The 14,175-nt window shown below is 41.3% G+C and overlaps 2 protein-coding genes across 2 annotated transcripts in view; one reads left to right on the top strand and one right to left on the bottom strand.

Moving 5' to 3' along the window:
* LOC143289261 (alanine--tRNA ligase, cytoplasmic-like) overlaps positions 1-7,410 on the bottom strand; it is a 34,142-nt gene extending 26,732 nt beyond the window's left edge. The window contains exons 1-7 of the mRNA XM_076598254.1: positions 7,297-7,410; positions 5,694-5,916; positions 5,031-5,219; positions 4,146-4,291; positions 3,093-3,284; positions 1,872-2,016; positions 494-639 (exon numbers count right to left, since the gene is read on the bottom strand). Of these exons, the coding sequence (XP_076454369.1) occupies positions 494-639; positions 1,872-2,016; positions 3,093-3,284; positions 4,146-4,291; positions 5,031-5,219; positions 5,694-5,916; positions 7,297-7,316 (1,061 nt within the window). The 5' untranslated portion in view covers positions 7,317-7,410. The remainder of the gene's footprint in view (positions 1-493; positions 640-1,871; positions 2,017-3,092; positions 3,285-4,145; positions 4,292-5,030; positions 5,220-5,693; positions 5,917-7,296) is intronic.
* Positions 7,411-7,691: 281 nt separating this feature from the next.
* Positions 7,692-14,175, top strand: part of LOC143289260 (von Willebrand factor A domain-containing protein 8-like) — a 72,331-nt gene continuing 65,847 nt past the window's right edge. The window contains exon 1 of the mRNA XM_076598253.1: positions 7,692-7,941. Within this exon, the coding sequence (XP_076454368.1) occupies positions 7,809-7,941 (133 nt within the window). The 5' untranslated portion in view covers positions 7,692-7,808. The remainder of the gene's footprint in view (positions 7,942-14,175) is intronic.

The following is a 14,175-nucleotide window of genomic DNA, read 5'->3' as shown; positions in this document are numbered from 1 at the left end:
TCGAGACTATTTGATGATGATGATGATAATATGGAAAATTATATAGCGCTTATACTCAGTCAGAGACAAAGCTCAAAGCTTTTAGAAACATGAGTCATTAGCATAACAGTCTGCCTACCTGGGTAGAGCCGACTGACAGCTGCCACTGGGCACTCATCATTCATTTCCTGTGTCATTCAGTCAGGTTTCACACACACACACACACACACATATATACACACATATGTAACATTATACGGGTATGACCATTTTGCTCATTTACCCTGCCATGTAGGCAACCATACTCTGTTTTCAGGCTGTGTATGCTGCGTACATTCTTTATCCTACCATAGCAAAACCTTTCTTTCTTCTTTTCTTTCATTCTTTTCTTCAAATTACTTTAAAAAGGTAAATCTTGGACACCCTGTCCTGCACTCTCTATTTTACAGGACACATACCCTGCATACCGTTAAAAGTCCCTGATCAAATACAACCTGACAATCATAATATGTACCCAAGTCCGTTTTTGCTGGGCATCAGGCCATCAGCAATGGCCACAGTGTACATGCGAGCATGGTCCGCGAGAACTCTGTAGGCAGTGTCGATGCCTTTTGGGTCTGCTTGTCCCACTCTGCCTCTGTATGCTTCAGCTCCAGATGCCTGTACAAACCATGGGGAAAATTTATTATGAAAACAGAACAAGTATTTCATAATGCTGAAAACAACATAAATATTTCACAATGCAGAAAACAGAACGAATACCCATGAGTCAAGTACGTCAAGTATGACACATTTATTTTTGCAATCACATTCAAAGAATGATATCTATCCTTCAGGTCATTTCTAGTTAAAATGATTGCAATCAGTTAACATGCAAACACACACTTGAAATTAATCAGACACATGTATACAATTACACTTAAACAAGCAAACACGCACATATTCTAATAAAATGTATGAATACTTACAGGGTTTGTTTTAAGCTAATAGTCACCCCTCTTCTAAAAGACTCTCAAAAACATCAAGGATTACAGCTAACATACCTTCAGACAGCTTGCTAGCCATGGGAAGAACACATCATAGCATAACAGCTGTGGGGTTCTCTGCCAGTAAGGAAGACAGGTTCATGTAAAAGATTTCTAGCATAACGATGATTTCGCGGATCAACATTTGTGCCAACCTATTGGCACCTTATGCGTTCATTAAAAACCATGTACTCAGTGTCTGCCTCTGACAGGTTATGAAAACATATGTAATAGACATCACCCTTAAAAACAGAGTAAGGCTGCCCTTAAAAAAGGGTTAAAAACACCATTAAGATTTAATGGTGGATACACATAGAGACCCACTCACAATATGATTTTGTTTGTTTTCTGGTGGAATTTGGTGTATAACACAGTGCAATGACACCCCAAGGCTATGCTCTGCTGGGGCACCTTTTCTCCCTGTAGCCATGAGCATTTATAATGCCAAATGTAGACTGTTCAGGCTTTACTAACCTCTGATGAAGATGGTTTAGCACAAAGCAGCGTTCTGGACAATACTGGGGATGAAAGTTCAGAGAATAAAACTTGTACCTGATTTTTCCAAACCACCTGGAAGAATACGATACCTCAAAACAGCTTTTGAAGTTTCCTGACCCGCAAGAAAAATTGGCATATAAAAAAACCCCAGCATTTTGATTCTCACCAACAAAAACAATAAAGATTTTTTTTTTAAAAGCTAAGTATGTGGCTTTTGATTTTTGCCTGTGACTGAAAATGAGGACTTACTACAGACAATTAAGTGACAATTCTTTATGAGAAAGCTTCCAGAGAGCACTCTCAAACAATACTGTATTCAGTCATCCATGGCGGACATTTCACTCCACTTAACAGCAATAAGTTTCTCACTTTCTGAATGGCAGAAAAGAGGGGCTGGAACAGGTCACTGTCATAATTGGAACGAGTTCCGTTCAGCACAGCTATCAGTCGTTCCAGCCCCATCCCCGTGTCAACGTGGCGCAACGGCAGTTGTGACAGGGAACCATCTTCATGCCTGGAATTTTAACAAAAAAAAGAAATTAAGAAATAAAATAGAAAAGAAAAAAGCTACAACTACTTTGAATACATAGTTTTCACTGGATAGCTTTCTTGTGTCTTAAAAGTATGAGTAAATAATTTCAAGTACCTTTCCTTCCAAGCACACTGGCAGTTACCATCTGTCTTCTTTTTTACTCTTAACAGAAATAATTTGAAAAGCAAAATACTATTTTGAAGAGATGTTAATCTGTGTTAAGTGCATGAAATAGCTAAAAGAAATAAATCCCCTATTCATCAAGAAAAAGAACAAATGAGAAAGTTCTCAGGTCATGTCAAATTACCATGCCCAGTCTAGCTTAATCACTGCACTCCATTGTAACGCAACCCTGAGGTTGATAAATCTGAAAGAAAACATTCACTTGAGCCTATAAAAAGACCAAGTGTGTATTATACTGAAAGTTTTTCACAAAAACCTGTAAAACAAATGTTCGTTTTCGTAAATGATAAGACAGCACCTGATGGACAACAATGGTTATATCTGGTGGTGGCCTAATATGCCGTAAGCATGAGAATGATTTAGCTGAGCTTGTTAAAAATCACAATGATGTCAGAGATAAATATGTCAGACAACTGTTCTTTATAATCATATATAATATCATCATCAGTGGAATTTTAGTTAGTCATATATATATTATCATCAATGTAATGTTAGTTTTCATATGAAACTTCTGTTAGTTCAAACAATTTCAGAGGCAGTCATTCTTGCAGATGCCTATTCCTTTCTACAACACATATAAACAGAGCATGTCAGCATGCTGACACACACACATATATATATTTCCTCACATATTATATAACTCACACCCACCTGTCAGACACCCCCTTCCTACCCTCCATACAGAGTCAACAAAGTACCACTATCCACGGAAGATGGAATGTGGCTACCTTAATGGTGGGATTAAAAATGGTAACATATGCAAAACTCTCATCAGTGGTGAACCTCTAAGTTCTAGCTGAGAAACAAAGACAGAGAGAGAGAGAGAGAGAGAGAGAGAGAGAGAGAGAGAGAGAGAGAGATAGATAACCAAGTACCTCTGATACTGCATGAAGACAAGATTCCAAATCTCCACCACCTCTGGGTTGTCGGCATTCACAAACTCAGGCACACTGCGACCCCCGACATGGTCAAAGTGGATCTCTGTGCAGGGACCACATGGCCCAGTGTCCCCCATGTCCCAGAAGTTGTCCTTCATTCCAAAGGGAAGGATTCTTTCCGCTGGGATTCTGAAAATATGTTCTAATTATGAACAGATACAGGTGAGTTTTCAGTTTCAGTTTCACTTTCTCAAGGAGGCGTCACTGCGTTCGGACAAATCCATACACGCTACACCACATCTGTTGAGCAGATACCTGACCAGCAGCATAACCCAACGCGCTTAGTCAGGCCTTGAGTGCATGCTTACATATTTGTGTACCTATGAAAGTGGATTTCATTTTACGTAATTTCGCCAGAGGACAACACTCTCGTTGCCATGGGTTCTTTTTCAGTGCGCCAAGTGCGTGCTGCACACGGGACCTCAGGTACAGGTGAATGAATGCAAAGTCAGAATGTGAAAAATATTAAAAGTGTGAACACACACACACACACACACGCACACACACACACATGAACCAACAAATATATATGAAGTAGTCCCCAATTTTCAATATATATATCACTGTATATACTCAGATAAATGATGTATATGATAAACATTCTGTATCATTAATGTTTACAGAACAATTGCATATATACTTCATTCAAAGACAAAAGTATATTGAATCTCACACACACACACACACACTCCAGTTGTTTTTGTTTTTTTTTGTACAGAAATCCAACATTCTAACCACTCATCTGCAGATCACTGAAGTTAATCTGGGCCTCTTGCATAAACACAGATTCTTTTCTTGCAAAAAACAACAATTACTCCCCCCAAAAGAATTTTAAAACACACACACACACACACACACAAAACCACCAGCACACACACATGCACACACACACACACACACACACACACGAAATAGCAATTTCTTAGGGCAAGGTTTCAAGCCCCAGAGAAAGACAAGGAGAATGACCTGTCATCATTATGTGTGGCTCACCCAAGAGATCTCCAAATGTCCACACACTCCATGTCAGGCTGAAGGTTCAGCTGCTGGTCACCACCAAAGTACGTGAAGTACAGTCGGTCCACGGGAATCATGTACACTGACGTCAACATCTCCAGGGCCATCTTACACGCTGGTTCCTGAGAGTGCACGAGGACAAGAAGTCTGATTTTTTTCAACGCTTTTGTCAAAAGTGATTCCATGATCGATTGAGAGTAAAACTTCTGATTTTGTTCAAAACACCTGTTAAATGTTGAACCTGGATCAAGATTTAATTTAGAGCACAATTTCTGATTTTGTTAAAAAAAAAAATGTCGCTTTAAGTTTTACATTGAATGAAAGCAAAATGTCAGTTTTTGTTCAAAACACTTGATAAAAACTTGGTCCTGAGATTGATTGAAGGCAAAATGTCTGATTTTGTTAAAAACACCTGATAAAAGTTGGTCCTGCTACTGAATGAAGGTAAGATGTCTGATTTCATTCAAAACACGTTTTAGTTGTATAAGGGAATAAATGAAAGCAAAACCTGATTTTATTCAAATGTGGAAACTGCCTGTTTCAACTGACCTCTCCCCTTATATGATACCAACCTGTGATTTAGCTGATTGATTGATTGACATGGATACTTATATAGCGTCTATCCTCAGTCGGAGACCAAGCTCTAGGCGCTTTACAAACACGGGGTCATTTACACAACAGGCTGCCTACCTGGGTAGAACCGACTATCGGCTGCCACTGGGCGCTCATCAAGCTGATTGTAATGTTGTAAGCAAGAAGTTCTGTTTTCTTTATTTCAATCCACTCTTCTCATATACTTTATTTGTGGTTCTATGGTTCTCAGAGAGATGACAGGAATATGTCACTGCAACACTTAGATACCTTGAAATAGTCACCGAAAGACCAGTTGCCCAGCATTTCAAAGAAGGTGTGATGTGTGAGGTCGTGACCCACTTCTTCAAGGTCATTGTGCTTGCCACCCACTCGAATACACTTCTGACTGTTGGCAACGCGTTTGTAGCTGGCCATTGTTGACTTGGGATCCACAGTACCCAGGAAGAGAGGTTTAAACTGAAAGGAACACATAATAGTTTGAAATCAGAGCACTTATCACATGTAAATATTAACCATACCTACAGCTCTAAATAAAACTGAACAATTTTCAAGTGACACATTCATTTCATTCATACTGAAAAACATAAATGACATTATTCCTCTTCATCAAAGAATCATTTTTTAAAGTCTGTAGGTCCTTGCATTGCTGAATGAGATCTGTATAAAATAAGGAGACATGTACTCTTTGCATTGATTACATGACCAATGAAGGCTGCCACTACCTGCATGATATTTTTCTAGAGTGTCAAAATGTAAGCTCTTCAGGGCTGTGCTTGACTGGCAATAATTTTTTCTATTTCCAAATATAATCAAAAGAGAACATTTTGAAAACTGGCACTCATTTCAAGCCACCAGAATATTTAACGGCCAAGATGAATGCACACTGTGATTCATCAAAATTACATATTTCTTGACTTTTTACACTCTTACCTGGTTCATACCAGCATTGGTAAAGTATGTGCCTTGTAACTTGTTGGGTATGACTGAAGATGATGGTACAAACAGGTGGTCCTGCTCCTGAAAGTACCTCAAAAATGCGGATCGGGTTTCCGAGCTAGACCAGGCTTTACCAGCTGCAGTCCTAGTGCTCTTTGACCGCACATGAAAGAATGCCTGACGGCAAAGGCGAACCTTTATGCAGTGCGTTAACATCCTGCAACAAAGACAATTTTGCACAACTGAATTATACACTGGCACAGAAAATATTGTTACTGATGTTGAACTCACACTTGTTGAGGTACAATAACCATGTGGTCAGAATGCTGTATACTGATCCTGCCGATATGTGAGATCCATGTTTCAAACCCAGGCAGTGTTAAGGGACACTTTTCCAGACTCCCAGGCTAAATTTCATCCCCAAATAAAAAACAACAAACAAACTGACAAGAGCATTTTGGGTATGTAAGGTGGCAAACTGGAGACAGCGAAACAAGTCAAGAATGCAAAAATGAGGAAATACATTTTACATATAAAGCAAGTTCTTTTCATATATATCAATGTCAAAGTCTGCAATCTTGATCAATAGAAGCAGATTCTTGTTGTGTTTGCGACACAGAGTAAGTTAAACAATGTTTTGACAGCCATCATCCTAATTTTAAAGTTGTTCTAACCATCAAGAAATTAATAGTGAATACAAAAAGGAAGATATTCAATGCTTTTATCTATATTTTCAGAATGACATAGACCTGGGGCATAAAAGGGAAAGGATTTAACAACAAAATTGCAATCTGTTTAAAATGGCTAATTTTCTGTTAACAAAATCAACAGTTAGTGTGTGTGTGTGTGTGTGTGTGTGTGTGTGTGTGTGTGTGATTTGTTTATGCACTTTTTTTTCTCAAGGCCTGACTATGTCTGTTGGGTTACACTGCTGGTCAGGCATCTGCTTAGCAGATATGAAGTAGCATGTATGGATTTGTCCGAACTCAGTGATGCCTCCTTGAGTAGCTGAACTGAACTGTGTGTGTGTGTGTGTGTGTGTGTGTGTACACATACAAACTCATGAATGTTTGCATTTTTGTTTGTATGAGAGTGTGTTATCCTCTAGTCTGTTAATGTGTGTGTATTCAGTCAATGTGAGTGTACATGTGTAACTGTGTATGTAGGTGTGTGTACACACACATGGTGTGTGTGTGTGTGTGTGTGTGTGTGTGTGTGTGTGTGTGTGTGTGTGTGTGTGTGTGTGTGAAATGCTACAGCTGTCAACTGTGACAACTAGAGCAATTGATTGTCCACTTCTTCAGTCTCCTTTTTTTTCTATCTTCCTCTTCTTGGGCATCTCACCAGCAATTTGGTGAAAAATTTCATGTAATGATTGGTGTTGGATACAATACATAACAAGAAAATAAGTCTGTGTATACAAACTGCTTGGTTTCCATGATTTGTAAACACAAACATACTACACCTCTCAAACACTTATGCAAGTTTGTCACCGTGTTGCCAGTGTTGGTGCTTCTTACTCGCAATGCTCGCAACAGTCAGTTTGAGATTCCATATGGCGAATCTCATTTGAAAATTTGTGCTGTACAATACGAACCTGCCACTCTGTGTAATCATTGTTTGGGAAAATGGTCAAAGCAGACCTCTGTTGTCGTCCTTCAGAACGCGCATGTGAACTCAAATTGTCGCTCCAAGGGCGCAGACATCTTGGAAACGAAAGTGGTTAAGGGAGGTCTCCTTGCATTTGTTTGAATGAAATTAACTTTCTTAAGGCACAAAGCAAGGACATGTTTTGAATTTAATCTACCTGTCTTCAGTATAATTAAATATGGGTTCTTATACAGCTAATTTCAAACAAGAATGTCTTTTTCTCTGCAATTACATATGTAATATATGAGTTTTTTTGGAAAGAATTCAAAGGGTTGATCTCCCTTTTGCCAGTTTTAGCAGACGACAAAAGTCGAAACCACATGAGATCTCGCGCAGTAACAGCACAACATGGCCCGAAGTTGACAGAAGGACAGGACTTTGAACTCTGGTTTCACTTCACGTGCTCTGCTGCACCGCGCCTGAACTCAAGAGGCTGAAGGAATCGAAAGTGTATTTTCTATGAGGCTGTACGGTCTGATGAGTATAGAGCGGGCGAGCCGCCGCTTGCGCCATTTACAGGCGATCATCGGGCGACCCGGGACTCGTGTGTCGTCTGCTGAGGTGCAAGTGCGATGGAGTTCGTCGGAGTCAGGTATTTTTTACCTGTTTCACATGTGAAGTCACGTAACTTGCAGACATAGATTTGGATAGTTCCTTTGGAGAAAGTAGTATGAGATACTTTTTTCTTCTTTCACTGTTTCGTGATGATGGTCAAGTTTGATAGTTTCAGTTTCAGTATCAGTAGCTCAAGGAGGCGTCACTGCGTTCGGACAAAACCATATACGCTACACCACATCTGCCAAGCAGATGCCTGACCAGCAGCGTAACCCAACGCGCTTAGTCAGGCCTTGAGAACACACACACACACACACACACACACAAACAAAAACAAAAACAAAAACAAAAAAACCAAAAAAAAAAACCACACACACACACACACACACAAAAAAAAACAAAAAAAAAAAAAAAACACAACAACGGGGGAATAAATAATAGATAAGCTTGCATAAATAAATAAATAAATAAATAAATAATAATTATAATATAGAAAAAGGTAGTAGTAATAATATTAGTAATACTAATAAAATGATAATAATAAAACATAAATAAATAAATAGATAAGACAACAATGGTGATAAATAAGCAAATAAATGTAAAATATGAAGACACACATTCACACATACACCCACACATGCATAACAGAAATACACCAGACATGCAGTTTCACATATATGAAAGCACAGTCAAATACATATAAACGTACATGAGCTCCAACACACACACACACACACGCATTACCGATTACCGTGCACCTCCTCTACCCCCCTCCTCCACACACTCATTTCTAGTCTAAGTATCGCAGCTTCCGCGGCACACACACACACACACACACAAACACACACTCACAGAAATGAACACTTACTTGTACAAGCACATATGAAAGCACAGTCAAATACATATAAACGTACATGAGCTCCAACACACACATACACACACACACACACACACATTACCTTGCACCTCCTCTACCCCCTCCTCCACACACTTATTTCTAGTCTACGTATCGCAGCTTCCACGGCACACACACACACACAAACACACACTCACAGAGATGAACACTTACTTGTACAAGCACACACACATACGCCCATATCTCCCACCCCCAACCCCACACACGTACATACAAAGATATATATATATATATATATATATATATATATATATATACACGTTCCAATATCCTGTTGCTCCCACAGTGTAGGCATGCATACACTCACAACCTCATCCTCTACCCCACCTCCCCCCGCACTCCCACCTCCCCTCACACACACACACACACACACACACACACACACACACACACACACACGTACACATATCTCTCCTGACACTTGTGTGCAATTTCACTCTCGCGCATTCACAAACGCACTCAAAAGCACAGACCCACACATACACACAAACACACACAGCCGCCACTGACTGGCCGCAAGAGGGATGGGAAAAGATCTCTGATGCCAAGAACGTGGCATCTAGTGTGTTGCTCGGTCTATTGTATTTGGAAAGGCCCACAGAGACTCTGTTCCGTTTTGAAGAAATTTGCGCAATGTTGGTTTGGAAATGATGCCGATATTTGTTTGATTTGCAAAGCATCGTGCTCTACCTTTCATGTTAGATTTGCGGCCGCTCCCTCTCTCTGCTTCTATTTCTTTGAGGCGATCGATGGTGTGATGGCCTTGTACCTGTTCTTTTTGGTATTCTTTGACTTTTCTGAGGATTTCCGATTTTCCTAGATGTAGGCTGCTCGTTGGTGTTGCGTTACCAGCAAGTCTGTCAGCTCGCTCATTTCCCTTAACACCTGCATGTCCCGGGCAGTATGACCATGTGAGTTTTTTAATCTGAAAGTTGCGCATTGCGTTATGCCACTCTGGGCTTCCCATTCCGTTTTCAATTTTCTGTATGAGGTTCATTGAGTCGGTTAGAATCATGGCATGTTGGTTTCCGGGCGTATGGAAGGACGATAGCCACTGGAGGGCATGTGTCACGGCTTCAACTTCCATCGTTAGGCTGGAGGTTGTGACTTTGTAGGCAGCATTCTCTTCCCAAATTGTTTTTCCATTTTGTTTCGCAGTGAATCCCCAGCCAGACTGGTCTTTGGTGACTGAGCCATCTGTGTATATGATGATGTCCTCTTCTTTGCTGTTTTCTTCTATAAGCAGCTTCACTTCCGCATCAGTTTTGCCCTCTGGCCATTCCCGACAATGTCTTCCTAGAGTGGGTGAAATGACTGTGTTGAATAGATGGTTGAGGTTTTCGGGGTTTTTCTCCCATTCTTTTGTTTCTTTCAGGTCTTGAAGTCGGCATACTAGCTGGATTGTGTCTTCTGCTTGCCCCATCCATGATCTTCCTCGTCCTAGACGGCTGCCTTTTTGTTCTTTGACTGCGTCATGCAGTGGGTTTTGAGGGTTTTCTAATGCTTTGAAGTAGGTCTTGACCTGTTCTAACTTGTTTCTGGCCTGCACTGAAGGAAGGTCAAGCAGGTATCGCATGGTTTCTGTGGGCGTGTCTTTTGTTGTTCCAAGGATCAGCCTCATAGCTTTATTTTGGACTCTTTCTAATTTTAGGAGGTTGCTTTGAGACGGTGTTGTTAGCCCAAGTCCGTAGTCGATCACACTGAGGACGAGTGATTGGTATAGCAGGAAGAGGTGGCGTTGTTCAATTCCTTTGGTTGCCATTGCTTTTAAGACTGAAAGGCCCTTTTTGCATTTGAGAACAGTGTTTTCCGTATGTTTTCTGAAGGTCAGCATCCTGTCGAAGTGTATTCCTAGGTAGCGTAGGCATTCAGTTTTCTCAATTTGAATCCCATCGAATGACACAGAAGGTGGTGATTTGCTCGCGGTTTTGTTGTTGAGGGTGCACAGCAACGTTGGGCTTTCGCTGGATTGATGGAAGATCCTGTGTCTTTGCACCATTGAGCAATATTGTTTAGTTGTTTCTGGACGGCTTCAGTTCTTTCCTGAGCATTTTTTGAAGTTTTGAAGACCAGGCCGTCATCCGCAAGGGTAAGCACCCGAGCAATTCCATTGTTGTTTAAGTCTGCAAGGCCCTTCGTGTAGACATTGTAGAGGACAGGAGAGAGTGGAGACCCTTGTGGCAGTCCCATGGATAGTTTAGAAGGTGCAGACATCCAATCTCCGAGGCGTTAGGACGACGGTTCTTTCCTGAAGCGCTGCTGCTATCCTTCTTGTCAGTGTCAAACTTACTCCATACCTTAGTAGCAGCTCCATGAGGTGCGCAAACTGGACTTTATTGTAGCATCTTCAAGGTCAGTTGCTACTGCTAGTGTTTCTTCTTTTCTTTGAAATCCTTCATACACCTCATATGCAAAAGCAGCTGCATTTTCCCATGTGGACTTGCCTGTTCTGTAACCACCTTGATTTGAAGGGAGAATGTGCCTGTGTCAAGATCCCTTGCAAGTTTCCTGGCTATCATGCGTTCCATGAGCTTTCCAACAATGTTTTGCATGGTTAGGATCCGGTAGCCGCTTACCTGACGATGGTCCTTTCCTGGTTTTGGTATGGGTTTTAAGAAGCTGTGTGTCCAGTCCTCCGGCACCTGTCCATTGTGGAAACTGTTTTGATATAGATTGAAAAGTTCGCTTCTGTCTTCTTCCGATAGCTCCTTGATCTCTGAGTAACGAACTTTGTCTGGGCCAGGAGCCGATTCTTTCTTGCATTTAGCTATTGCCTCGTTTAGATCATCCATTGTCAAGTCATCATCAGGTCCAGTCTGCATAAGGGTTTGGTTTAACTCCTCAACATATTTCTTTTTCTCATCTAAGTTTCTTTGATCACTCTGTTGTATGAAACGTTTGAGCAAGGCAGATCCTTTTTCTTCATTTGTCTTAAGCTTGGTTCCGTCAGTGTCTAACATGTCTGGGGTTGTTGTTGTGCACGTTTTCCCTTCCATGCGACGATAAAATTGCCAGAACTCTGTCAATGTTGTGTCATAACTGAGTGCCTCGCAAAACTGTTTCCACTTGTCATTTTTGGCCTCTTGAGCAATTACTTCTAAACTGTTTAGTTTTTTCTTTCTTTTGTTTCAATATCTTTGTCCGGGAGATGGTTTTGTTCTTTCTTTTTGCAAAGTTTGACAGCCGCATGTTTTTCTATCCAGGCTCTCTCTGTGGTCGGTATTCCACCATGGGGGTGAATTTGGTTTTCATCCCGTTAGAGGTTTTTTTTGTTTTTTCTGCCCTTTTTAAATTTTTTCCCATGACGGTTGTCTCCCTTTTTTTTTGATTTGGGGATAATGGAAGGGTTGGTAGCAGTTTTTATACAGGGGGTTTTTCGGACAGTTTTTTTGTAGACTGGGAAAACTACCGGGGGTGGTCGCGGCCCTTTTATGGAAGTGTTTTTGCCCTTCATTTTCTGTTTTGAATTTTTGGGGAGGTTAGAGGGGTTTCGATCACACTGTTTACCTTTTTCCCCTTTTTTCGTGTTATTCCCAAGGGGGTTTGGGGGAATGTTTGGTTTTTTAAAAGGGTAAAAAGGAATTTTCCCCCTTTATTCCTTTCAAGTGCGAGTCCTTGTGGGTTTTTTGTTTCCCCTGGTTTAAAAACTTTTGGGGTTTTTGCATTTAGGTCTCAGATAATGACCGGTTCCAAGGGTTTGTTTTTTCTTTTTCCTCTAAAAAGGCCCCTTTTTTCTTTTGTTTTGAGGGTTTCCTGGTGTGAACGTAGGGGTTGAGGGGCACGATGTTTGGTTGGGAAATTTCCCTCAGGTTTGTCAAAACGAACCCCCAATAATTCACTTGAGTTGCACCATTTTCTTGTTTAAAGGTTTGGGAAAATTTTTGTTTTTTTGGGTTTTTTGGGTTCCGGAAAGATTGCTACCCCCCTTCCCTCATTCTTTTAAAAAACTGGAAATTCTCCAAAAGGGATTGGGGGTTTCCCGCACTTGTCCTGGGCTCTTGGAGAATAGAATTCCCAAAAACTTTTTGCCCCAATTTTTCAATTTTTCTCAGGTTTTCCTTTTAAATTTTCTCGTTTTATAATTGTGACGTATCCTGGGGGTGGCTTGGTTTAAGCCCCGTCCCAAAGACTTTAGAAAGGGGTTCTTAATCCCAAACCCAAATTTCTACGATCCTTGTGCAAACCCCGCCCTTGGGGCCCTAGAATTTTCCCTCTTATAACTTATGGGTTTGGTTTTTTTTTCGGTTCACACACACACGCCCAAAAACACCCCACACACAACACACACACACCTCACCCCCGCCCCGCAAAGCAGCGGCGCGCGAACACAAACACACCCCACACACCACACAAAGCCTACATTTAAACACACACCACAACAAAACTCCGGGTTCTGTTGTTTTTTTTTTAAAAGAAAAATTTGCCATTTTAAACATTTTTTTTTTCATTTCATTCCTTTCCAGCGGTGGCCATCCACTGGACTTATGACAGCAACAGTTCCAGCCCTCAATCTTTGCTCTCTCTCACACACACAGACACACCACAACAACCAAAACCCCCACCACACACAAAAACATGCACCTCTTTTTTTTATTTAGTTTTTCCTTTCCGTAGGGCGACATTAACACAAATGTGGCACCACCCGTCCAATGTAAAATCGTCACACTCAATCTTAACACCACACCACACACACGCCACCACAGGTCAAAATGCACACACCCCACAAAAACAAAACCCCCACAAAAACACACCCCCCCTGATGTTTAATGTTTATTTTTTCATTTTTTCCCTTTTCGGAATGGAGTCACACACAATATATGCATGACACCGTCACACTGTTTACATCCCCCCACACACACCCACACCACAAAACCCCAACACACACACACCACCAACACACCCCACACACCACAGGAGTGATGGAATGGTTAGGATGTTTGTTGCCAATACGGTCCATGGGGTCGGGTTCGAACCCCGTGTTGCCCTTTCTTCCCAAATTTTTGCGGGAAAAACCCAATTGGCCTATCATTCGGTGAGATGAGGCAGTGTGCGACCATTTGGGCGCAGGAAAAAAGCCATGGATGTCAGGGCTTGGGCATTTTTGTTGTGTTGTCAATGCACCTCTTTTCTCCCCCCTTTCCCCCTTTTTTCTCCCCTTTTTCCCTTTGGTGAATTTGGGCTTTTGCCTTGTCACTCCCTTCTTCGTTTTGGTCGTGTGGTCGTTTTTCCCCCGAGCCGTGGGGGCCTTTTAGGTGGACATCCCCCCCCCTCCCTTTTTCCCCCTCCCTTTGCCACTGCCTTCACGGTCTCTGGACACAACTGGGGAACGGTCCTTTCCCACCCTTCCCCTATTTT

This window comes from Babylonia areolata, chromosome 13, assembly GCF_041734735.1.
Source record: "Babylonia areolata isolate BAREFJ2019XMU chromosome 13, ASM4173473v1, whole genome shotgun sequence".
Taxonomy (NCBI): domain Eukaryota; kingdom Metazoa; phylum Mollusca; class Gastropoda; order Neogastropoda; family Buccinidae; genus Babylonia; species Babylonia areolata.
Note: the sequence above shows the minus strand (reverse complement) of the source record. Positions and strands in the feature narration are given on the sequence as shown.